At 43.5% G+C, this 26,799-nt stretch overlaps 1 protein-coding gene across 3 annotated transcripts; it reads right to left on the bottom strand.

Moving 5' to 3' along the window:
* Positions 1–8,060: 8,060 nt before the first annotated feature.
* LOC310706967 (polyglutamylase complex subunit TTLL1-like) lies at positions 8,061–23,677 on the bottom strand. Of its 3 annotated transcripts, none has more exons than XM_083503435.1 (10): positions 23,376–23,677; positions 19,861–19,977; positions 18,848–19,056; positions 16,737–16,917; positions 15,916–16,050; positions 14,414–14,522; positions 13,725–13,868; positions 12,159–12,245; positions 10,444–10,607; positions 8,061–8,559 (listed from the first exon to the last, which is right to left on the bottom strand). In XM_083503435.1, the coding sequence occupies exons 1-10, from the start codon at positions 23,663–23,665 to the stop codon at positions 8,430–8,432; spliced, it is 1,566 nt and encodes a 521-aa protein (XP_083359561.1). In that variant the 5' UTR covers positions 23,666–23,677; the 3' UTR covers positions 8,061–8,429. The 3 variants fall into 3 exon arrangements, with proteins under 3 accessions (XP_083359561.1, XP_083359562.1, XP_083359563.1); XM_083503436.1 differs by having other exon boundaries at positions 16,737–16,863; XM_083503437.1 differs by lacking the exon at positions 23,376–23,677 and adding an exon at positions 20,803–20,831.
* Positions 23,678–26,799: the final 3,122 nt, after the last annotated feature.

The following is a 26,799-nucleotide window of genomic DNA, read 5'->3' as shown; positions in this document are numbered from 1 at the left end:
GTTTTCTTGGTTTACAAAGGTATGCACAATGTCTCTTTTTTCAAGGTACATTTCCCATAGGTCAGTTTCATTTGTTGAGACATTGGGGTTACATTAGGAAGAAAAGGGGAGAAGAGGTGGAAGGGGCCGTGTGGGGTGGGGTTGGGAGGAGAGGTTTCTATTTTGCTTAATGTATGTGTGGGGTTTTGTGTCAGCGCTTGCTTTCCTTTGGTGGTGAGAGAAATTGGGTTGGCCTAGGGTGCGGTTGCTTGTTTGGGGTTGGCAGTGGTGAACTTTGTTTTCGTGTGTGGGGGAGGGGAGGTGTTTTTGAATCGGGTTAAGCCGTATTGATTCGCATGCTGTTGGCGGTGTGGCATTTGCCCAATTTTGGGGGATACATTTGTATTGGGGGAGAGAAAGGGTTAACAGGTTGACCAGTAAGAAAGCCGTTTTTGTCCGTTGGTTCTTTTGGGGGGGGGGAGATAGAGGAGTCAGAGTGAGTTAGAGACAGGGACAAGACTGAGAGGGAATAGAGTGACAGCGTTTGGAATATATTTTATAACTTGATTGTGTTTGAAATAAACTTTAATTTTCATTGTTAACTCTGCCTGACTGAGACTCAGTGCTTCACCGGGGAACCCTGGAGTTTTCCCCGCAAAATTGGTGTTAAGCAGAAGGATAAAGTAGTGGTGTACAGGTCAATAGTCCGTGAAACGACCGGGGTCTCTGTGCAAACGCCACAGGCGGGTTCTTGTCATTGTCTTGTTGGGCTGTGCATGTGATAAAGGGGAGCCATACCAGGGTGAAGGTATCTTCTTCTATTTGTCCCCGTGTCAGTTTCAGTTTATTGGTTAATTTTTCTAGTAGGGCTGTTTCCCATCCTACTTGGTACCATTGGTCCATGCTTACTCCTGACAGGTCTCTCCAGTGTTTGGCTATGATGTTTCTAGTTGCTGAGAGTAGGAGGGTTATGAGTTCTTTTGTGATGTGAGTGGGCATTATTGTCTTGGAATATGTTTAGTAGGGCCAGTTCTGGGGTGGTTTCTAATACTTGCTTAGCTATTCTACATATTTCTTGTAATAATAATAACAACAATAATTTATTATTTATACCCCGCCCATCTGGCTGGGCTTTCCCAGCCACTCTGGGCGGCTTCCAACGAAACATTAAAATACAGTAATCCATCAAACATTAAAAGCTTCCCTAAACAGGGCTGCCTTCAGATGTCTTCTCAAAGTCTGGTAGTAGTTGTTCTCTTGGACATCCGATGGGAGGGCGTTCCACAGCTATTTGTTTTTCTTTTTGTCAATAATTTGCCTCAGTTACATCTTTAATTAGGACCATAAGGTGCTACGGGCTGTTGGTCCATCTAGCTAAGCATCATCTGCACTGACTTGATGGCAGCTCTGCAGGGTTTTGGCTCAGAAGTCTTCTTCCTCAGCTCCATGAACCCTTTTCCTACTAGCTCTGGAATGAGAGGCAATGACTGCCAGAGGGGAATGGGAGCTCACAAAGCGCATTGTTTCAGCCATTTTGAATGGATTGATTGTCTTCTATTGTAAATGGTTGCAGGATTTGGCTTGGCAAAGGGTTTTGTAAACTAGTTCATAAATGGAAAATACTAACCCACACAGGCCCCCTGGTGGGAAATGATGTTACTCTAAATGGCCATGGAACTACCTGTGCACCTTTTCTGTCATTCTTTGACTGTAATCGAGATTTAGCTGCTGTCTCTAGTTTCAAAGCAGGCATTTGCATTTCTGAACGCATCTTCTTTGCAGGAATGTAGCTATTCCTTGTTTGTAAAGATACCCAACCATTAGCCCAAATGACACAAGAATCTCTTGGTTTTGTAATTTTTATCTCTTCCTCAGTTTCCCACTCTTTTTTGCACCTTTTTATCATATGCTTCTCTTTAACCTCTGGACAAAACTGTGCATACTTCTGTTATATAAGATATAGATATATTCATGTATATTTGCTAGTCCATTTCCCCCTTAACTACACACACAAACCAAATGATTGAATATGTTATGTTTTAGAAATTCAAATGCAGGTGCAGTAGAGGCTGCAATTTTTATTCCCATTCAGAGTATGTATTATATTTCGCAAAGAAGTTGCAAAATACGTTTTGCCAAATACTTTTCTAGCCCTCTTTTTTGAGAATTGCTTAACCTTGTGCAGAGGTTGCTCAAGCTCTTCTGAAGCACACCAAAAGTCCACCGCATCCTGTATCCCAACAGGGACCAGATAGATGCTGCCAAACAAGCAGGTAATCAAGGCAATTGCTCCCCCTCACTGTTTGGCTTCAGCTCTGAACATGGAGGCTTCAATTAGCCGTCATGCTTACCAGTGGTTGACAGTCATATCCTCCCTGAGTCATCCAGTCCACTTGTAGCATCATTGCCTGAGGTCAGTTGGGAAGCTGAGCAGAGAATGACTGACATTCATTGCTGTGGGCGGAAATTCCTACGGATCAGTTTGTAGTAACCATGGGGAGGCTTATAACCAGATCTGCAAGGCATGCCTGCCTCTACCTCTTTGCTTGTCTCAATGGTGAACAGAGAAGTGGAGAATGAATGGAAGAACGTTGTCATGCCAGCCCTCCTTCACATCCCATTAATAACCAGGGCTGTTGTGGTGACTGGGGCTGATGGGAAATGCAGTCCAAAACATATGGAGGGCACCAGGTTCATGAAAGCTGCTGCATTGGTTGGCACAAGGAAAACTCGGCTTGGGAAACTGATGTGTAGACTAGTAGTCAGGTTTAGCCTCCCATCCCAGTGAGTGAACATAGATCCATCAATACCCAACAACCCCCTCTCTAAGCAGTGTTCCTACACTGGCCCAAACTCCCACTACTGGGAGTTTAAACACACCATATGTTTAAAGCACAGAGCTCCCACCCTACCCCACCCCAAAATCCTGGGAACTCTAGTTTCCCCCTCACAGAGCTATAATTCACAGCACCCTTAAGCTGAAGTATTCCGGGCTCTTTGGGGGAAGCCATGTGCTTCAATTGTATGGGGTGTGTGCAGCCATGCTCCTTTTTTAAGTATGCCATAACCCACAGTACGGAGGCAAGGACAGTGTTGGAAGGGACCATTGGGGTCATCTAGTTCAACCCTTTGCAATGCAGGAATCTCCACTAAAGCATCCATGGCAGATGGCCATCCAGCCTCTGCTTAAAAACAAGACTCCATCACCACCCACCTCCCAAGGGAGTCCATGCCACTGTGAAACAGCTTTCAGGATCAGAAAGTTCTCCCTGATGTTTAGTCAGAATCTCCTTCCTTGTAACTTGAATCCATTGGTTCTGGTCCTACCCTCCAGACCAGGAGAAAACAAGCTTGCTCCTTCTTCCATGTGACAGCCCTTAAGAAATTTGAAGGTGGCTCTCCTATCTCTTCCTTCAGAGACATACAGGTTACTGCATATTTCCCCCCTTCAGTGTAGCTAGCAGCAAGAGGGGAAAATACATAAGCTGTGAGGAAGCAAAGAAAAAGAGATCAGAAGATGCAGATCTTTCATATTTTGTCAATTTTGGACCCGAATAGAACTGGCTTCAAATAAAAATTCCCAGAACACGGATTGCTGATGTCCTCATCCTCCAGCCCCATGGAACAAGTGGCACCTGCCCCCCCCCATAAAATAGGGGAGTCAACTCACCTTGTCCCTTTGGATCATGCGGTGATTATGACTTTTAGTAGGCTGACGCTTTTAAATCTTGTTTAAATCTGCTCAAACTGTAGTAGACAAGGATCCGAGATAGGATTGCATGTGGACATGCCCAAACCACAGGGAGTTTGTGTCAGAGTGGGGGGGACCCTGTCTCATGTGCCATATTGTCCTTAACCATCAGCACTTTGTCACAACAAACAGGCAGCTTTAACTGTGTTGTTTGAGCTCTAGCTGTTATGTATTGAAGTACACATCCCTGGCCACCAGGAGTATCGTATACGGTATATAGTTTTCACTCAGGTCCATGTCATTTACTTTAGGCGGGAAACCCTGGGTGGTGGTTGTTACAATGTTGACAGCCAGCTACCTATAAAAGCAGGCCGGCTGAGCTGTTTGCTGTTCAGTTCCAGCTTACTATAAAGAACCACTTGGAGAAATCTCTGTGTCGTCTGCTTTGTCAACCCACTACTTAATACTGGTGACGAGGATGGGATCGGATGGACGTCAGAGCACAGCCAGATTTGGACACTTACTGAGCTGAAACACTGAGCGAAATCACTGAACAGAACCAATTCAGAGCTGACCGTTCTGGCTAGAGCACTGTGTTCCATCCATCGCCTCCACATCGGCATTGGAAACATGGCTTCACTTGTGCCTCTACCGCCGTTTGCCCCAGCCTCTGAATCATGGGACTCCTACCTCGCTCGGTTCGATTGCTACCTCCAAGCCAACGAGCTGACGGAAGTGTCAGAGGAGCGTACGCGGGGCCTATTCCTCAGCCTCTGTGGGCCCGAGGTGTTCGAGACGGCCCGAGCATTGGTTGTGCCTCTAACAGTCCAGACAGTGCCATGGGACACGATTCAAGAGAAGCTCCGCAACCACTATGCACCAAAGCCATCCAAGATTGCTGCCCGCCATGCGTTGTACCATCGGACCAGGCAGAGGGGGAGTCAATTAACAACTACACTGCCGCCCTCTGACAGGCTGCAATGCACTGTGAGTTCCGAGACTTAGACGATGCCCCGATGGATCGAATCGTCTGTGGGATCCAGGACATCCGTCTGCATCGGTGTCTCCTCGCCAAGCCAGACCTCACGCTGCAGAAAGCCATTGAGGAGGCCATGGCCTCAGAAGCTGCTGAAGAGAGATCTGCCCAGGAGATCTGCAAGGCCAGCAGCCCACGTCTTGCTAGGAAGCCAGTTCCAGTGCATCGCAAAGAGGCCAGCAGTGATGAGGCATCCTCCAGTGAAGACGATGACGTGCACCAGACAAAGCGGGAGCGCAGGAAGTTCAAACAGAAGTCCAAGGGCCAATCGGAATCTGCCGGCTTTGTCAACCCACTACTTAATACTAGCCATCTGCTCTTTGCTCGCTGAATGATGTGTCCCAGCCGGTACCAGTCTTCACAATATGCCAGGGCTCAGCTATAGCCAATATAATATCACATAAGACACGCTGCATATTACAGCTCTGCTAGGTATAACAACACCTTCCCCACAAAGCAGTTAAACTTTGGAGGAATGGGAACCTTTTACAAAGTACTTAAAAAAACAACAGAATGAGTTGGACTCCTTGGCAGGTTTTGAATAAACATGCACAAATTTATTTGTTGACATAATAGATGGATAACTTAAAGATTTTTACATTCTCGTAACATGCAGAGAACAATATATGCAAATAAATCAGAAAGAAGAACTGAGGGAAGGGAGGAAAATACAATTGTTGAAATAATTTGTTATGTGAAAATAATAAAAACTTTTTTTATCTAAAAAAAGAATAATGCACTGTGCCGTGGGCGAGGGTGTGAACTGGGCAGCCCCCTGCTTTTCTGCCCAGTTGTACATATGGGGTAACTTTGCTAGTATTTACAGCATCCATCTTGCGATTCCTCAGGAGGTTAAGTATCTGCTACAATGATAAAATGCTTCCGTTTACAACGGCATAATTCTTTCCAATATCTGGGCACACGAACATTTCCTAACAATGTGTGTTTGGGGAGATGGAGGAGGAAACACCTGCCTTTATGCATGACATCACGACCATGACATTCACAATTGGACTGCAAATGTAGTTAACAGCAGCTTTCTCCCAGCCAAGAAGTGGCTCAGAGAAATCCAGGAGGGATTTCAAAGCAGACTGCACAAGATAAACATTCTTAACCTTAAAGCTATTAATAGGCCTTTTTAAAATTAAAGCCACAACACAAAGGCGTTCCTCATTAATCCCATCTTCCCCTTTCACACAAGTTATCTCCCATGCTGTTCAATGTCCCCAACATTACACAGCAGATTCTTAGGTTTTCTTTGGTGCTTTGAATTGATCTTAAAGCAAGCCACTTTGAGTTACCTTATAAGAAACGACTAACAAATACAATAAATAATAGTAAAAAAAACTGATGATAATATAAGCTCAATTGTCTGGAAGCTTGAAGTACCATTTGGCTTCTTAACTAGTTTGGTGCTCAAAAATCATGATTTGGTTCGATGTCTGTATTGAGCCAGTCTCACATCGGCTAACGCCGCAGGAGATGTCTTTATTGTGTGTACTTGGGGTGCAAAAATTCACTACTTTGCTGCATCTCTTCCCATACATGATGTCCTTTTTCCTGTCTCTCTCGGAGACCACCTTCGTAGGAAAATAGAAGAATCACTAAGGAGAGGTAACCAACTGGCCAAAGTCAAAAGGTAGCATCGAATAGTAGTGACAGCAGCATGTTTGTGACTTAAAAGAAGTGGCTACTATAGTTTCATACAGTTGTGGTTTAGTGCACTGAAGCAGAGACATGTTTAAGTAGCAAAAATGGAAAGACTATTAAGAGTAGAACACAGCACCTCAGAGTAAAAATAAATGTTGATGTAGCAGTTTGTGATGCTATCTGACAAACCCACTGCAATGCACCAGTTTCTTAGTGTGCTTGCCAGATTAACAATTGGCAAATGATACTTGAAACTCAACACTGACGTCGTTTCTACCAATAACAGCCGTTACATCAAATTGTGCAGAAACGCATTGCTGTATCAGCACACAGCTTATAGATCGGTCTTTGCTATATATAGTCATGACAGCAGGCCTGTCACAATATCCCCAGTACACAAAGGCTTTATTAGGTTCCCCCACTCATTCTACAAGCAGATTTTAGAAGTGGAAACATGTAGTTTGAAAACAGGCATTTCGAACATGAACCATACTGATTTGGTCTTTTGGTGTATTGTGCAAAAAAATTTAAAAAATAAAAGTACCTTATTTTTTGCCCTCTAGGACGCACTTTTTCCCCTCCAAAAATGAAGGGGAAACGTGTGTGCATCCTATGGGGCAAATGCAGGCTTTTGCTGAAGCCTGGAGAGCGAGGGGGGTCGGTGCGCACCAACCCCTCTAGCTCTCCAGGCTTCAGGAAGCTTAGCAGAGAGCTTGCCTGCACCCAGAAGCTTGGGGCGCGCTGAGCTCAGCACGCCCCAGGCTTCGGGCTTCGCGCAGCTCTCCGCTAGCCGTGGCTTGCGGATAGCAGCCTGTTCTGGGGGCTGGGGTCGGGGGAAGCTCAGGCTTCCCCTGACCCAGCCCCGCACCTGGGGGGGAAATAAATTTTTTTTCTTTATTTCCCCCCAAAAAACCTAGGTGCGCCCTATGGGCCGGTGCGCCCTATGGGGCGAAAAATACGGTACAGTGGTGCCTCGCAATACGAAAATAATCCGTTCTGTGATTCTCTTCATCTAGCGGTTTTTTCGTCTTGCGAAGCAACCCTATTAGCAGCTTAGCGGATTAGCGCTATTAGTGGTTTAGCGGCTATTAAAGGCTTAGCGGCTATTAAAGGCTTAGCGGATTAGCGGCTGAAAGGCTATTAGCGGCTTAGAAAAAGGTGGGGGAAGCGGGGGGAAATCGGAACACTTGCAAGATGTTTTCGTCTTGCAAAGCAAGCCCATAGGGAAAATTGTCTTGCGAAGCAGCTCAAAAACGGAAAACCCTTTCGTCTAGCGGGTTTTCCGTCTTGCGAGGCATTCGTCTTGCGGGGCACCACTGTATGTGTTTTCAGTAGTATACTCTTACAATTCTAGTAAAATATTAAGAAAAAAAGACAGCTTTTCTCCCTACAAAATACGAATTTCAAGATGCATATTTTGTCTAATGTGGCACCTGGGGGCCTGTTGGCCCCACTGAGGTTTCCAGCCCCTGCTGATTTATTGAAATGTCAGTTTGGGAGGGCTGGGGGGGGTTGTTGGGGGAGTGTTACCTGCCTTGATTTCTGTATTTATTTGTTGGCGTTTCCCTCATTTAGGAATTCTGAGCATCATCAGGCTTAGTTCTATAAAACGGGCATTTTGTAGTCCAAAACAAAACAAGTGCCTCTGAACTGAAAAGTACTGGGGACTCCTATGGAAGCAATGCGTGAGAAAGCAACCACTTCTTTGCAAGACACAATAATTTATTTACCGGTAAAAAGCTCATTTCCAATTATATTAACTCATAATATATATTAATACAACTATTTCATACAACATGCAACACAACAGTCCTGCAGTAAAACTGCAATGAACTGATTAATAACTGTTTATATACATGCTAATAAACCAATTTTGTCCAGTCCTTCAATGTACTTGTCACTGCCGGACAGAAAACTATTCTGTCCTCTTTGCGCAACATTACTTCCCCCATTAGAGCATTTTGCAAACAGGAAGGAGGTCATCCAAAATCTGAGCATCCATTTCAAGCAAACTTCCTACAAAAACCACAGCCCTGAATCTCAGGAAGCGTCAGTCTACACTTCATTCTGCAGCTACTTCCATGTAAGGGGCCCTGATTTTCCAGTGTCTCTGGCTCGAGGTCCCTTCAATCCAATGGACTGCCCAGAGCGACTTCTCAAATCACGATCTGACACTTCACTTTGTGCCATCTCTTCATCGTATCTAAGGGGAAAAGAGAAAGTCAGTATTGTCCCATGGGATTCACAGGTGGGCTAAGCAATGATCAGAACAAAGTGGTACCGCTCTTCCTAGACTTTGCTACTACAGGTTGTAGATGGAGGAATTGAATGCTTGCCAATTATCTGCCTATTATTATTATTATTTTATCCACAATATCAGGATGGTTCACAACACAAAAATACATGAAAAAATGAGAACAAAAAACCAACCAACCAATAACCCCCTTCCCCCAACCCCATGCATATTGGAAGCATGTGAAGGAGAATACTTCTGGTTCTTCTGCATGCAGAAAACCTGTGTGGGGAAGATATTTTATAGGTAAAGGTAAAGGTACTCCTGACAGTTGGGTCCAGTCACGGATGACTCTGGGGTTGCAGTGCTGATCTCGCTCTATAGGCCAAGGAAGCTGGCATTTGTCCACAGACAGCTTCCAGGTCATGTGGCCAGCATGACTAACACCGTTTACCTTCCCACTGGAGCGGTACCTATTTATCTACTTGCACTTTGACGTGCTTTCAAACTGCTAGGTTGGCAGGAGCAGGGACCGAGCAACGGAAGCTTGCCCTGTTGCGGGGATTCGAACTGCTGACCTGATCAGCAAGCCAAGAGGCTCAGTGGTTTAACCCACAGCGCCACCCGCATCCCTATTTCATATACACACACACACACACAATCTCCACTTCTTGTGTGTAGTCTACAGTGATACAAACCACTGAAGTTTAGGAAGAACTATACCACCATTATACTGCTGATTATGTACTTCGGCTCTATCACAGGACAGAAGATAAGAATAAGAACCTGTTATTTTAAACTGAAAGCTTCATGTTAATGTTTACTTCTGTGTATGTCCTGTCAATACAGACAACTGCACTATTTCTTCCAGGGATGTGCATCACTACCGTCTAAAGCCTCAGCTGCCATTTACTATGTAAGTACTTTCCATTTTGCTTCAAGATTAATGGCATAAATGACAGACGGTGACGTCACTCAAGTGAAACAAATGGCTCATCTAGAAGAACCTTAAAACTTTTAACAGCAACAAACCTCAGAGCTACTGCACATTTATAACTTGCCACAGCAATCTGCAACATTCTGAAATACAGTGGTACCTCGGGTTAAGTACTTAATTCGTTCCGGAGGTCCGTTCTTAACCTGAAACTGTTCTTGACCTGAAGCACCACTTTAGCTAATGGGGCCTCGTGCTGCCAGAACCCGATTTCTGTTCTCATCCTAAAGCACTATTTCTGGGTTAGCGGAGTCTGTAACCTGAAGCGTATGTAACCTGAAGCGTATGTAACCTGAGGTACCACTGTACTTAAGAATGTGATTATCTGGTGAATAATGGCTGTTATTTCAACAGCTATTCACAGAAGGATGCAACTGTAACAGACATATTTAACCAGATATAATGAAGAAAAATTGTGTGGTACAGTACAGAAGTCAAGGGCGCAAGGCTGGAATCAGGAATGGCTAAGTCACCTGGCGCCCTAAGTAAGACTCAATTCAGGCGATCTTAGTGTTTGAGGCATAAGTATTTCACGGGGCTATTTTTTCCACCATAAAATGGGTCTTTCTGCAGTGGAGATCCCTGTGGCTTGCTTTGGGAAGTATTTAATAAAAATACTAAGTCTACAGACCTTGTGAACCATTATGCTTTTATGCATTATGGATTTGTCATGGTCTGAAATTGCTCAGAAATGTTTTCTAAGAAGTCATTCATAAAAGAAATAAGTAATAATGTGCCATCTGAGTTTTTGCTGAGTTAACACCAAGACTAGGTTACACTCAGATACTAGTCAAAAGGCAGCCCTAAAGTATCTACTTGCAGAGGTTCAGACAATTGCTTTATCTATGATTAATACTTACAAAATCTCATAATGTCCAAGGGCTTCTTTGGGGGGAGATTTATTCCATTTACAGTCTGGAATTTCCCCGTTAGGGACAGCAATGTTAAGGGTGTCATTAATAAGATTGTATTTGAGGATACGATCATTGGCAGTACTGGAAGTTAGAGATGGAGAAGCGTTGACCTACAAAGTGTACACAGGAGGGAGAAAAATAGATAGTTCACATCCACCAATTCTTCCACAAACAGAAATACGATAAATCATCAACAGCTCCTCAGGGTCATTTCATAACAAGTTGCCCAATTTTTGATGACTTTTTTACCTCATATTGGCCCGTTTTCTTAAAATTTTGAACACTTGTTGAATGATCAGAACTAAGTTTAAATCTAAAAGTTTACTTTTTTATCTCATCCCGTTTTTGAGTTGTGGGGGTTTGAAATTTTAAAAAACTGACAACTGTGGCCTTGCCAGACTAAACAAAAATCTTAAAAGCTCAGCTCAGAATTGAGATATCTCCAACCTAAAAATATCAATCTCTTCAGAACTTCATGGGCTTTAATTTGATATGGCACATGATGGATTTACTTTAAATTTTAAAGTTACATAATTTAAAAAATGGTTGAAGTGACAAAAAATTATTAGGAATTAAAAATTCCAAAAATGTATTATTTCATATTTCTAAGAGCGTCCTGCAAAATTGGGATCTGACTAGGATCGCATTTAAAAATATATATTTTGTACATATTTGTTGGCCCTATTGGGTTCTATTTAGGATAAATGGGTTTTCCTGGAGTAAAATGTAACTGAATAAACAAGACTTCAAACGATAGGATCAGTTACTTCGGGCATTTCTTCCACAAGTTATTCAATTAAAGGGTATCTGAAAGGCTAGTCAGGCTTTTCTTTTTAAACAGTGCTCCAAGGCAGTTTCAAAATGAGAACACAAAATACGGAATAAAACAAGAACAAAACCAAAAGGCCACCAACCAGAAGGTCCAAATAGCCAAAGGCCTGGTTACAGAGCAAGGTTTTTGCCTGGTGCCTAAAGACAGGGAAAGAAATGCCAGGCAAGGGCCTTCCACAAACTCCCATTTCCATCAGACTCAGCGCCCGCATGGCCAATGGACAAAGAACGATGGGAGTTCTAGCTCAGCAACAACGGGAGGGCCAAAGGTTCCCTTCCCATCATCTAACAAGGTTTCTCTGCAGAGTTGTAGATCTTGAAATGTGCCCCTGATTTTCATGAATCAAGACTGCCAAGTTTGCGAAGTCCTACCAGGTGCTATGATGCCGTAGTTTGGTCACCATAGTTGCCCTGGCTTCATTTCCCACTTCCCCTATGGCAGGAGCTAGCAGAGCCCGAGTCCCAGCTCAGGGGCTCAGCATCCACTATGCCCCATACAAGGAGGCAGCAAGGCTTCTCTGTGAGGAGAGGCATAGCTGAGTGGCCGATTCCTGGGATCTCTGATGAGAAGTGATCTCCAGAAACAGCGCTGGGAAATATCGACGTTGAAGGCCTTGGAGAGCAACAGCTACGGCAGACAGTACTAGACTAGATGGACCAGTGGCCAGGATTCACTATAAGACACCTTTTTATGAGTAGTATTCCTCAAAAGCAAAGACTTTCCCATTCAGAGTTTCCAGAAGGGGAATCCTTTAGGAGCCAATGAGCAGGACCCTTTTTCCACACTGCTTTTCAAAAGAAACCTGCAGCGCCAAGATAACTCCGCTTACCTCAATAAGCCATGGCTTTAGCTTGTCATCAATGATGATGTCATATCCGTAACATTCAAAGCAGTGTTTATCATTGTTCATTACAGGCTGAAAGAGTTGAAAACGTACATGAGAGCAGAAATGAACATCGGTACAATTTTACTAGCTACGGAGTCTGACTAAGACTCCTGAAATAAATAGGCAAGGCATTTCAGTTACATGCTCCCTATTTTGCTAGGCTGCTGTCAGCTGTGGGACGCCCTCAATAAATGGTACAAACAATCATATTGTGGGCTAGAAAAGGGGGTCCAAAAAGTATGATGGGCTACTGCTTGTTATTGCCACCAACCCAGCTGCTCTCCACCCATAAAGGACTCAAGGGAAGGTGTTGGGCATCATCCTGCTTTTAAGAACCGCCAAAACTCAAGAGATCCTGTCCCAAGTCTTGCTTTGCATTGAAGCGGGTGGTTGCCAGGCTCAAGGATGCAGCTGCCACGTGATCGTATTCCTCAGCCTGGTGATGAGAACCAAGTAATACTTCTTTAAAAAGTATTTTTCAATCATACAAAAATTATGTAGTTCTGAGGGCATGCTATTGTCCCCTGATCAAATACTCATGCATTAACGGGTGACACAACTACCCTCACACACATACGCATGCCAGCCTTGGCAAAAAGGTAACATTTATAGAAACCCTAAATGACTGTGACCTTGTTCCGACCAGAGGGATGGCAACCCTGGACTTAATCTTAAGTGGCACCCAAGCCCAAGTATGAGATGTAAAGTGTTGCTGGACTGAAAGGAAGGAGTGACCATAGGACTATTACATTAAATAAACGTGTAAGTGGCCACTTGCCAAGAAAATCCAACATAGGAACATTTGAGTTCAAAAGAGGAAACTTCCCCCAAAAAGAGGGAATGGAGAAACTTCCCAAGAGGAAAAGTTTCCACATATAGAGCCTTTTAGTTTAGAAAAAAAGGCAAATAAGAGGTGACAGGATAGAAATGTCACTGCATGCAGAAAGGGGATAAATTAAAGTCTTTCTCCCTCGTAACACGAGGAACTCATGGAGATCCAGTGAAGCTGAATGTCGGAAGATTCATGAGAGAAAACAGAAAGGATTTCACACAGCACATGGGATTTGCTCCTACAATGGAAAATGATGGCCACCAACTTTGGTGGCATTAAAAGAGGTGTAGCCAAATTCACAGAAGACAAGGCTGTCGGTGTCCCCTAGCCAATGATCAGAGGCACCATGGTTCAGAAAACCAGTTTCTGGAAAGTGGAGAATATGGTTGCAATCAGGTCCTACCTGCAGGCTTGCCATGGGCATCTGGTCGGCTACTGTGAGAACAGGATACTGGACTAGACGGGCCACTGGCCTGGCCCAGCAGAGATACGTTTATGTTCTTATATAGTCCTTATTTGTACACAATGTGCGTACTGCCTGCTTAATAAACTCTGTGGCCTTTTTTTAAAAAGGACACCGAAAAGATAAGCACACATATTTACAGCCTCAATAGTCAAACCAGGAAGAGCAGAAGGAAGCATTATAAAACGTATTTTTCTTTTGTTTCTCTACTCACTGCAACGGCTTTCAGTGACTGCACAATTATCCAGTGAATTTCATCAAACAGCTTGTTGGTGACCTCTTTCCCACGAGTGCTTTCTAAATACAAGCGCAGATTGCTCACCGTCCATTTCCCACCATGGATGTGATTGTAATCATCCTGCAGAGGCAAGGCGTCAAATCAAAAAGTATAGATTTGATATCAGCTGTAAACACACTCGCAACATTTTCCAAACAGTTCTTTGTTGATTTAATAGAGCAGGAGGTTCACGAGCCAGACTCTGAAGTAAGGACAGCAATACTGTTGTGAAAGAATAAAGGGAGCTGTCACAATGGTCTTCAGTCAGGTTTTGTATGCAGGATAGCTAGTTGGAGAAGCAGAGACATTGGTCCCATCAGCACTGTGCAATTTAAACAGAATTGTACCACTTTAAACAGATCATTACCCTCCCCACCCCACCCCGCCAAAAAAAGCCTGGGAAATGTAGTTTGCTAAGGGTTTGAGAGTTGCTAGGAGAACCCTGTTCCCCTCAGAGGTAGAACTCCCAGGAATTAACAGCACTTACTGTAAGTCCACTAAAGCAACAATGGGAAAGAGGTTGTAATCAAGGGACTGAGGTACTGTATTTTTATTACATATGTTCCGTTTATAAATTTATTTAAAGTAATTTAAATATACATTATACAAAAATGTTCCAACTTTACCCCATGCTTCTGAATGGCAACATTGGTAAGATGCACAAACATGTTGTCTAATTCACTTGTACTTGGTGTGTATTTTACTGTGCAAAAGCGACAAAACCCAAGTTTATACCTGAAATGCAAAAAAGGGAGGGGGCAGGTTTTATTGTTCACCAATTTATTTATTTATTTTAACTTATAAACTGTCCTGGAAATATTGATATCAAAAGCTGGCATATGCATTCTCAAAAATAAATGAATAAACTTCTTTTAATCCAATAAATGGATGTATTACAGCAACAAATGGACACATTACAGTAATAGTTATTATGGAGACAACAACTAAAGGTAACTCAAATACATCATAATGTCCTGAATACATTCTGGAAACAGCAGCTGCAGTCCTCACTGCATACTGGACAATCCCCTTGATTAGGATTTTACTGCTCAATTTCATAATGATGAATATCAGTGTTATTAAGGAGGTATTAAATTTTTCTCAATGCTTTTTGCAATCCTGTTTATTTTTCTATTAGCGCATCAAAATATTATGGCCACTAAAGGGAAAGATTTAGAAGTTAACATGGTGCCAGGGCTGGATGATATTCATCCAAAAGTTCTTAAAGAATGCAGAATTCTGACTGCTGGCTTATTACAGGCTTCCTCAACCTTGGCCCTCCAGATGTTTTGAGACTACAATTCCCATCATCCTGCTAGCTAGGGATCATGGGAGTTATAGGCCAAAAACATCTGGAAGGCCGAGGTTGAGGAAGCCTGGTCTATTACTTCCTGGATTCTCTCCCCCCCCAACCCCCCCCCCCAACAACCTGGTGTTATGACTCAACTGATTAGGAGACTGATTTTTAAAATACATATTAAGCAATCTAACTCCTACCCTGTATACATATCCAAACCTGATAGAGAATAAGAATGGTTTCTTCAAACTATGATTTCAGAAGTCTTTGAGATTCTCAACAAAATACAGAGATAATATTAAAAGCTAGATATTAGAAGATTAATTCCAAAAGGTTTAGACTAAAGCACTTCAAAAGTTTCTAAAGACATCTTGGCCAATATGGAACAAAGAAACAGACTTCAGTGAAGGAAAGTGAAAAGTTTCAGGGCAATGCCAAATTGTACAAAAGTGAATTCCAGCAAAACCACCTTCAAGCTGGGAGAAGGAGACACAGAGGTTGCATCCAGACTTTCAAGGAGAAGATAACTGCAAATTCTCCATACCGAAGAAATAACAAACAAATGTTTGTTTTCTTTATGATTTGCCCTGCTGGGATACATAAGACAATTTCTAGATGGGGTTATTTTGGAGAATGTCATCTGACAAACTTAGCAGGGTTACTCAAAATCTCCCTTCCCCTCCAGCTTGCCAATATGCATAGGGAAATATAACAAGTTAAAATACAACTTCCTCACAACTCTGGATGAAAATTACCCTCCGTCACTTTTTATTTCCAGAATGCCACTTCTCACCCTGAAACAGGGACATCGTCAGAATATGGACAACTTACATGTAGCATCTCAGAGGACGGTAAGTAGACACTAAAACATACAGGCGAAGGTCAAATTTCTTCCCACCTATCAGTAGAGGATTGTTGATATACAGAGAAATCACATAGGCTTCTTTAGAGGACTGAGATATAAACCTAGGGAAATGTATATTTTATTATTTAAAATGTGCTAGTTGCATTCAACTGCTTGCTTTTATTTGTAAAACTAGCTCTAGAACAATAACAAAGGCAGTTTCATTTTAGTGCTATATGCAGAACTGTTGAACAAGAAGAGCTGACAGATAGGACTGATTCAATCTTTCCGAGAAAAGAAAGAACTTCCCTAGACCGCAAGAATTTAAAAGCAAGGACGACCAATGTGCTGCTCACAGAGTGCTTCTTGCAGCTAAGGGACACTTTATAGGAAGAAGTTCCAAGGACTCATTAATGTAAATAAAAGATTTTAAATATAATAGCTTTTGTCTTAATCTGACTGGCAAAAAGTTTTGAGAATATTCTTAAAACTCTATCCACCACAGTTAATAGTCATTTGGAGCTTCCCAAAACAACTTCCACTTCCTTTAAAAAGGGCACTAAAATCATTTCATGCAATTATACCAAAGCAATCAGTGCCACAACTTACAATTTTATAGGCCCCATCTTATTTCTAGAATAGATTCATTTTTATCTTACACACGTAAAGTGCCCTGTATTCTGTAATAACTGTTTGAAGCACTTATGAAGGACCTTCCAGCAAAATAAGAAAGTCACAAATTCAGATAAACGTGCTGGACTGCAACAAGGAGTTAAACAAGACCCCACCCCTTTTTGAAGAAACATACGTGGATGTTTTGCTGTCTCGAGACCATTTCTTAATTTGGGAAAGTTTGTTGATAAGGAATATTCCTTTCCCTTGAGCTTTTCCACAGGGTTTCATAATCCAAGTACTGGAAGGGTTTTTCCGGAATTCTTCAACAAATAAATTGTAATCAGCTGGGAGCATAAAGGTGACAGGCACAAAGTCTAAAACGCACCAAGGAAAACCAAGAATTAATATAGCATAGTTATACAGAGTGCCATTTAATTACACAGGGCTTTGCAAAGAACCGGTACCAAAGGAATTTATCATCTAAAAATATTTAATACAGTATATACATCAACACATAAAACTAAAGGGGAAAACGCAGCCCTGTTCACATTCTCTCCTAGTCTACATTGTTTGTTAGTTAAGGTGATGGCAGTGACAGGGCTCATCCTCTCTCCAACACCTGCACTCCATGTTTAATACTAGAGTAGAAAGAAGCTTGGATAGTTTCGACCAGGCTTCCTCAACCTTGGCCCTCCAGATGTTTGAGACTACAATTCCCATCATCCCTGACCACTGGTCCTGCTAGCTAGGGATCATGGAAGTTGTAGGCCAAAAACATCTGGAGGGCCAAGGTTGAGGAAGCCTGGTTTAGACCAATTAACAGGTGACAGAGAAATAACTTTTTTTGTTGTTCACCATCTTAAGAGGATTACCATGAGTCGAAGAGTATCTGCAGAACTTCACTATCAAGAGTTACTGAAAGTCTATTTAAACCTTAACTGATAGTAAGTATATTAAGAATGGAGTTGCATTCTCTCAACTCATAGTATAGTAATGCTAAAAGCATTATGGGAAAAGTCTGATTCTAAACAGCCAAATAAGGCTGTAAACCCAAACATACATAATGGGAAGTCAATCCTATTGAAATCAACTGGGCTTATACCCAAGTCAACTTGGTTAGGATCAGACTGCTAGCTCTACAACTGATGGCCTCAACAAGGTCATGTCTGTTTTTCATACTCTTGGAAAGACCAAACATGATTTTAAACACCTGCTCCATTACCAGCCTCTCATAATCTTGGACAAATTACATCTTTTCTCACACCATTGGAAAACTGTAGTAAGACTTGCAATAAGGCTGTGTTCAATATGTCTGCTCTTTTAAATCTGCAAAAATATGCTTCAGAAACCTTGTCCATGTGACGTTTTCAGAAATCTGTCTCAGCTGATTCACGACTGACATGTGGCCTATTGAGCTAAGTACCGGCCTCAAAGCAACGTTATCTGAGCCCTCATGTCTCAGTTGTATTTTAACTGAGATGTGGTTCAAAAAAACCACTGATGTTTTTATCTTAATGCTCTCTCATACACAGTCTGGACAGGCAAAAAACCACTCTCAACTTGCCTTTAGGGGATCTTTCATGAAATAAATTTGTTCCTCAGACCCTCACACTGAAGCTATCCTACTACCTACTACCTGAGAAGATGTGTTCTACACAATTAAGAGCTTTTGAAGTGCTTACATTTCCCCTGAACTGTTGTGTATGTGGTCACTGACCTTGAGCAGAGCAAGACACACGGAGAGATGAGTAAGCTGCAGAATTCCCTGGAAAACCACAGGCCTGGTTCAGACACCACTTTAAGTCACAGTATAAGATTCAGTATGGCTTAAAGGAAATGCACACTTTGTTCGTCCCTTCAGTCCACCAGCGAGAAATCAAACCAGAGGTTGGCTTGCCGTTATACAAACAGCATGTGCCGGTTCACACACGTTTCCCAACAAACTATTATGGTAAGCCAAGAGCAAACCTTGTCGCCTACCAAACCACAATGGTAAGCCAAGAACTAACCCCATCATGATTTGTTAGGAGACAAACAAACCACAAGGACTGCTTTCCACAAAACAGCTAGCCGGCCTCTGATTTGTTTCCTCACCATCAGAAAGGAGGGAAGGAGAAGGAACCATGGTCTTTTTGAGCAGCTGCACCAGACACCCTGCTCCACAGTAAGTTAAACAATGATTTAATGTGATGTGTGAACCGGATGGCAAAGATCCAAATTTCTGAATATCTATTATATGCTACTGAGGGAAGTCTTGTGTTTAAAATGCACATACAAATAGTAGAATTGGCCAAGACAACTCACCTAAGTAAAGGTATTTTCCATTTTCATCTTTCTCTGCGAGAGGGCTACCTTCTTTTTCTAATTCCTTCCTGTACCTCTTAATATTTTTGACCATTAAGTCCTTTCGGGTGAGCTCATAGTGATTTGGGAAATGGTTGACAATCTGGTCATCAGAGAGGCGGTAACCAGTCTCCACGCTGAAAACATTTCGAATAGTTTGCACACTCATCCTGTGAAGAGAAAATTGTCACTGGGCTTCCCCCAAAATATGCAACTCACAACCTGATAGGAATCAGGCTGACCTTTGCATTGAATATGATCAGAAGAAAAAATCATCAGACAACTTGAAGACATCTAATAAGAAATCTGCTTCACTCTTCTTACCACCTCTTCTCCAGAGAATTTCCAAAAGGCAGTCATTCTTGAAGGTGGAGCAGGCATTCTATAAATTGTTGTTGTACCCTACAAATTATCTTGTTATTCTGCATTCCAAGCTCTGCTTTTCCCCAGGAATCATTACAACAGGAGGGGCTTCGCACGTACCTGCTGCCTCTCCAAATTATGGTATAAGTGGAGTGAGCAGAGAAAACTGCATGAATATAAACCACTGATGAGCTGAACCATAACAAGATGCTCTTCTCATACACAGGAATTAGATGACCATATATTTTAAAACACAAAAATATATACCATGATAACAAACAAAAATATATTAAACCCCCCCCCCCAGGTTTGAAAGGCCAAAGATTGTTGAATTAGCCCAAGGCCTAGGAGAAGAGGAGTGTTTTGCCTAGTGCCTAAATATATGTAATGAAGGCACTAGGTGAGAGCATCCCACAAGGAGGGAGCCACCACAGAAAAGGCCCGCTCTCGTGTTGCTACCCTCCAGCCCTCTCATGGAGGGGGCACATGAAGAAGGGCCTCAGGGTCCAGGTTAATTTGTATTGGGAGGTACTGAGTTCAATGGGGCTTACTCCCAAATAAGTGCAATTATGTATGCTACATGTTCCACAACACACACACACACTGCTTACCAGTAAAAATTCCAGTCTTCATTTTCTGACACTTGGACCCATCCCCTCTTCTCAAAGTTGTTTATAAGCACAGATTTCTCTATGTCAGTAACCCATTTGACTTTTCCTGCCATTATCCTAAAAGTAAAAAAAAAATGCATCTTAATTTAAATGGGGAAAACTGATACAGGTGAATACAGGCAGTCCCTCATTTACGTGGGGGTTACGTTCCGAAGCACCACGTGCATCAATGAAATAATGTATAACTGAAACCCATTAGAAAAGCCTGCAACAACCGCCCCCCCCTTTTCAGTGACATTTCAGTAACATCTTTATGACATTTCCGGGTCACTTCCTGTTCAGAACGATGCACATATACATGGTCACATACATATTGAACACGCCTAAATGGGGGGCTGCCAGTATATGAAATAATTTCCACAAATAAATAGCATTTAATGGGAAGAAAAGGAATAAAATCTTAGAACATTTTAATCCTGCTATATTTAGCCCAGCAGGGATAGAACATGGCACTCTGGGCATAGAAGGTACAACTCACCAACACAGCCTTTTAAAAAAAGATATTTAATTTGCACTATAGCGCTTATTTATTAAAGTATGACTGCCCAATTTCTCTCATGGCTTTTAAGGCATGTTTTGAGATTGAAAGTTTATTTGGGGAGGGGGAATTAGTAAAATGCTAGCGGCTGGAAAAGAAGAGGTGTTTTAATAATTTATTTTAAGGAGTGCTATAATCCTTTTTCATTTTTTAAAGTTTCACTCTACCAGTGTTATAATAATAATAATAATAATAATAATAATAATAAATAGCCAACATGCATTTCTGCACTAACTGAAAAAAATTACAAAATTTAATGACAATGTGTGCCAAGTCAAAAAATATTCACCTACTCATGTCAAAACTATACCCCTTGGAAGGAAGGAAGAATAACAGTTCCATACCTTCAGGGATTGTACTCCTCCTCCATTTCCCCCCCTTCTAAATATGCCAGATTTCTGCAGCCTGAAAGAATAAGCTCCAGAAGTCATAAAAGAAGACTACTTCGATAATATGATGTGGATAGCCCCACAAAGTCAATGAGGCATGGCAATTCTATATAAAACCTATTGTGGGGAGCACCCTACATCAAATTGAATTTATCGAGGGACTTAATAATAATAATAATAATAATAATTTATTATTTGTACCCCGCCCATCTGGCTGGGTTTCCCCAGCCACTCTGGGCGGCTTCCACAGAAACCAAAAAACACTAAAATATCATACATTAAAAGCTTCCCTGAATAGGGCCGCCTTAAGATGTTTTCTGAATGTCAGGTAGTTGTCCATCACCTTGACATCCGATGGGAGGGCATTCCACAGGGCGGGCGCCACCACCGAAAAGGCCCTCTGCCTGGTTCCCTGTAGCTTCGCTTCTCGCAATGAGGGAACCGCCAGAAGGCCCTCGGCGCTGGACCTCAGTGTCCGGGCAGAACGATGGGGGTGGAGACGCTCCTTCAGGTATACTGGGCCGAAGCCGTTTAGGGCTTTAAAGGTCAACACCAACACTTTGAATTGTGCTCGGAAACGTACTGGGAGCCAATGTAGGTCTTTCAAGACCGGTGTTATGTGGTCTCGGCGGCCGCCCCCAGTCACCAGTCTAGCTGCCGCATTCTGGATTAGCTGTAGTTTCCGAGTCACCTTCAAAGGTAGCCCCACGTAGAGCACATTGCAGTAGTCCAAGCGGGAGATAACTAGAGCATGCAGGATAATGAAATATTCCAAGTTACCCATAATACAAATGTAAGAATCACAACATTAGTTTGGTGAGCGGGAAAGGATATTGAGAAATCTCTCAGCAGGTCCCTGAAGCTGGGTTTTCCCCACATGGCCCTATGGAATTTATTCCCTATGGAACAAATACTGGTAATGCAGATTTCATTATTTTTATTTTATTTTAAGTATTTATATCCCGCCTTGTACGCTGGTCCACCGTCCCTCAGACCATGTGGTGGGCCAGACTATATTTTGGGGGAAAATATTTTAATGAATTTCTATGCTCCACAAACAACCCAGAGATGCATTTTCAATAAACACACACATTCTACTCATGTAAAAACACGCTGAATCCCGGACCGTCCACGGGCCGGATTGAGAAGGCGATTGGGCTGCATCCGGCCCCCGTGCCTTAGGTTGCCTACCCCTGATCTTAGGAAATAGTTATGAAAAGGAGAAAAATAAGGATGGGACTAAAAGGAAAGCGGGAACTCTGAATACAAGGATGCAGCAGCCACATGCATTAAATGACAACTGTGCATCTGCAAACAAAAAAATTCCTTCCAGTAGCACCTTAAAGACCAACTAAGTTAGTTCTTGGTATGAGCTTTCGTGTGCATGCACACTTCTTCAGATACACAGTAGAAGGAAGGAATTTTTTTATTTTGACTATGGCAGACCAACACGGCTACCTATCTGCATCAGCAAACAGATACTAAGAGTCCTCTCACCAATATAATCCTTTTAATTAATAATAATAATAATTTTGCCACACACATTAAGCTGGCTGTGCAAAAGTTAGAAGCGTGTACCTTATGGGCTTAGTATAATAGTTTTTTAACAGTTCATGTTTAATTGACATTTTGACTGCCTACCCAGGGGGATTGGACTAGAGCAGGGGTCTGCAACCTTTAAGACAAAAAGAGCCACTTGGACCCATTTCCGAAGAAAAAACAACAACTGGGAGCCGCAAAACCATTGCGACATTTAAAACAAATATATCTCCGGAGCCACGATCTGACAGCGGGCGGGAAGGTGACGTCGGGACGGTGCGTGACTAACGCACACACCGCCCCCATGCGACGTCACAGCCAGTACAGCGCCCGCCACAGTGGGGAGTGTCGGGGTGCACAATGCGCCTCCTCCCCTCGCTAGTATCCGCCCCGGAGCCGCGGCAAAGGTGTAAAAGAGCCACATGCGGCTCCGGAGCCGCGGGTTGCAGACCCCTGGACTAGAGGACGCTTTGTGCCTCTTCCACCTTGGGCATTTCGGAAGGGGCAGCTTTTCTTCCCTTTGCACGGCCACCTGCTCCTGCCAAATCACCCCCTGAAGGCCCTGTCCCTCCTTTGGCATCTGGCTGGGGGGGGGGGGCTTTTCTTTAGAAATGGCGCACAGGAGCTGCAGGGGACACCTGGGAAAGAAGCTGAGCCGGCTCCCTGCCTGAGGGCTAAGAAGAACTTATTTGTGTATTGTCGCGATTAAAATGATCCATGATGCTGTTGCTTGAGGAGTATGAGGAGATCCATTAAAGAGCAACTGCACCCAAATGAATTGCTGTGCAAGGAAGACTGCTTCCATGCGGCGCCGGCGGGGGGGGTGTCCCTCGGGGAAGCCCTGCTGGGAGGGGGCCGCCTGGCTTCCTCGGGTCTTTCTTTCCGCCCCAGGCCCCTCTCGGGGTGGTGGGCTCGACTAGATGCCCCCCTGGAGCCCTGCTCCGCTCTGCGCTCGAGACGGGGAGGGGGCAGGGAGGGAAGCTCTTTACCTGCCCCAGAAGCGGAGGCGGCGGCGGCGCCGGAGGCCTTTCCCGCCGCCACGGGCCCGCCCAGGATCCTCCTCGCCCGGCGCCTCGGCCTTCTCTCCCCCCGAGAAGCCGGCAGAGGAGGAGGCCGGCGGGCCGCTCCCCTCAGAGCGCTTCGCCAGCCGCTGCCTGGTAACCGAGGGACGCCAGGGAAGGGAGGAGGAGGAGGAGGAGGCGGCGGCCGAGAGGCGTCTTTCTCTCCCCTCAGAGCGGAGGAGGAGGCGGAGGTCTGCCCCCCTCCCCATCCCCATCATTGGAGGATGGCTAGATAAAGGCGTAGCGACTGCGCCTCAGGGGCCTCTTAAGCGCCTTTCTCCTATATATACAGTATTATATCTTTCGTAGATTTTCACGGGTACAAAACCTGCAGTATTATATCTATATCTATATCTATATCTATATCTATATATATATGACGGTTCTAGATCTATTTATCCACCTCCCCCCCCCCCAGAGCAGCCCAATGTCTTCTGCATCTAACCAGTGGCGTAGCGTGGGTTGTCAGCACCCGGGGCAAGGCAAGTAATTTGCGCCCCCTAACCCATGGATTTGCGCCCCCTAACCCTAACCCCCAGATGTTGCGCCCGGTGCGGCCGGCCCCCCTGCACCCCCCCCCACGCTACGCCACTGCATCTAACGTTTGTCACCATCATCATCGTCTATTTATTTATTCCCTGCCTTCCCCCGCCCCCTAAACACGTCTTGAAGATATGCAAGGAACCTCCCGGCCCAAGTCCACTGCAGGGTCTCTCGTGTGCAATGTCTCTGCTCCACACTATTCTTGCATTCAGTTGTAGCACAACCCCAAAGTAGCACAGGTGTAAGGTAAAGGTAAAGGACTCCTGGACTGGTGGGAAGGGCCTACGATGCTGACACATGCTAAACTTTCAGATTTATGTAACTGATTAAAAAAAAATACACTTGCTTCAACATTGCAAAGTATACTACCCCCCCCCCCCGCAATACGGAAATTAATTTATGTAAGGAAAGTAAGGCATGGTGCTGTGTTAATTTAAATATAGGTAAGACACTTGGGACTTCATACTTTCCTCCACCGTATATGATTATGCGTTGGAAAAGCAAACATAATGACACAAGGTCATTACACATTTCATACTTCCATGTCAGAACAGAGTAAAATCAGCATGCAATTATGTCACACGTATGCACAATGTGGGACGTGGGTGGCGCTGTGGGTTAAACCACAGAGCCTAGGTCTTGCTGATCAGAAGGTCGGCGATTCGAATCCCCGCGACGTTGCTCGGTCCCTGCTCCTGCCAACCTAGCAGTTCAAAAGCACGTCAAAGTGCACGTAGATAAATAAGTACCACTCCGGCAGGAAGGTAAACGGCGTTTCTGTGCGCTGCTCTGGTTCGCCAGAAGCGGCTTAGTCCTGCTGGCCACATGACCCAGAAGCTGTACGCCGGCTCCCTCGGCCAATAAAGCGAGATGAGCGCCGCAACCCCAGAGTCAGTCACGACTAGACCTAATGGTCAGGGGTCCCTTTACCTTTCTATGCACAATGTAGTGTGTACATGTCAAAAATACAGCACTTTCAGTAAAGAGAGAGAGAAGTGCTTTCACAGCAAATTTGTGTTCAGCATATTTAAGATTTTATTATTTTTTAAAATAGTGTACTATACAGAAAAATACTCCAGACTTATTTTTCACCACTTGTGGCAAATCTATTGTTCATGAACAATTATGCTGGAATATTATGATGGCAGCAATCCAATACTCAACCTTATACAATTGAACTTCATATGTTAATAATAATAAAAAAACATTAATCTATTTTACAGTCTTTTGGGACACAGGTGGCTTCATGAGGAAGAGGATATCGGAAACTGTCCTTCCACAAACCTCTCTAAATTAGTTTACGTTAGGAGGAAAGCCTCTATCCAGAAAGTCCACCACCACACAATTATCATACCGCTTTTCACAAGATCTGAAATGGAAACAAGTATTAAGTACTCAGAACATAAATAAAAATATAAAGTGTCATGACCTAGGTTTTTACTGCCAGAGATAATTCCCACTATAAAATATAAGACTTAAATCTACTGATTACAGGAACACGCTAAACTAACGTAGGTTGTAACAGGTAACTTATTCAAGTATAACTTATTCAACTAAGGCTTCTCTTAAATGACAAGGGCCAGGATCTTGAGAATGCTGAGAAACTAGATTTCATTTTAATGAGAGCAAATTGGCTTCACAAAAGGGCCTCGAGGCTACACTAGGCCAGTTTGCAGCAAATAGCTCCAGGCTAGAAAATTTAAAGCACAAAGAGCTAGGAAATGTAGCATATTTAATGAACAACTCTGATCCCAAAAACCTTCAAAAGACATATAGCAAAGTTCATATATATATATATATAGAGAGAGAGAGAATATTGAGACTACACTCAACCTTGCATTTCTATATTGAAATAAAGCTTTTGGGATAGTGGCAGCCTTTATAGTATTCCTAAGAAATCTATGAGGGACGCAGGTGGCGCTGTGGGTAAAAGCCTCAGCGCCTAGGGCTTGCCGATCGAAAGGTCGGCGGTTCGAATCCCTGCGGCGGGGCCCGCTCCCGCTGCTCGGTCCCAGTGCCTGCCAACCTAGCAGTTTGAAAGCACCTCCGGGTGCAAGTAGATAAATAGGGACCGCTTACCAGCGGGAAGGTAAACGGCGTTTCCGTGTGCGGCTCTGGTTCGCCAGAGCAGCGATGTCACGCTGGCCACGTGACCCGGAAGTGTCTGCGGACAGCGCTGGGCCCGGCCTCTTAAGTGAGATGGGCGCACAACCCTAGAGTCTGGCAAGACTGGCCCGTACGGGCAAGGTCATTACACATTTCATACTTCCATGTCAGAACAGAGTAAAATCAGCATGTAGCTCCTCCCATGCAATTATGTCACACGTATGCACAATGTAGTGTGTACATATCAAAAGAACATGTATCGAATATCAAATGCTACAACATACACATTGGTTGCATGTTATTTTGTACATATACATATACAGGAGTAGTTTTTTATGTAAAAACAACAGCACATGAAGCATCGAATTTGCGGTTCAGGTGTATGACACAATTATCAGACTTGTTCCCTAAAAATAACATATAAAATGCTCAAATTTTTATACTCTATAACAACACTTACTGGCAGGTAGGGGGGTCATCGTCAGCTTCCTTATTTCTTCCCCCTCCTTCCCAAGTCTCAGTGTTAATGATGCTGTTGTGCAAACCCAGACCGTCTGCCAGAAGAAGGGTACTGGAACACTGGTAACAAAGGGTGCATTGCCTATATCCTGATTAAACAGGCAGTGGATGCAAATTCTAGGACATAGTTTCTAATGCATCCGTCAGGGATTTCTTATTCTGCAACTTTGTCCCTTGTCCCTTA

This window comes from Podarcis liolepis (genome assembly GCF_965112155.1).
Source record: "Podarcis liolepis genome assembly, chromosome: 5".
In the NCBI taxonomy this organism is placed as follows: domain Eukaryota; kingdom Metazoa; phylum Chordata; class Lepidosauria; order Squamata; family Lacertidae; genus Podarcis; species Podarcis liolepis.
Note: the sequence above shows the minus strand (reverse complement) of the source record. Positions and strands in the feature narration are given on the sequence as shown.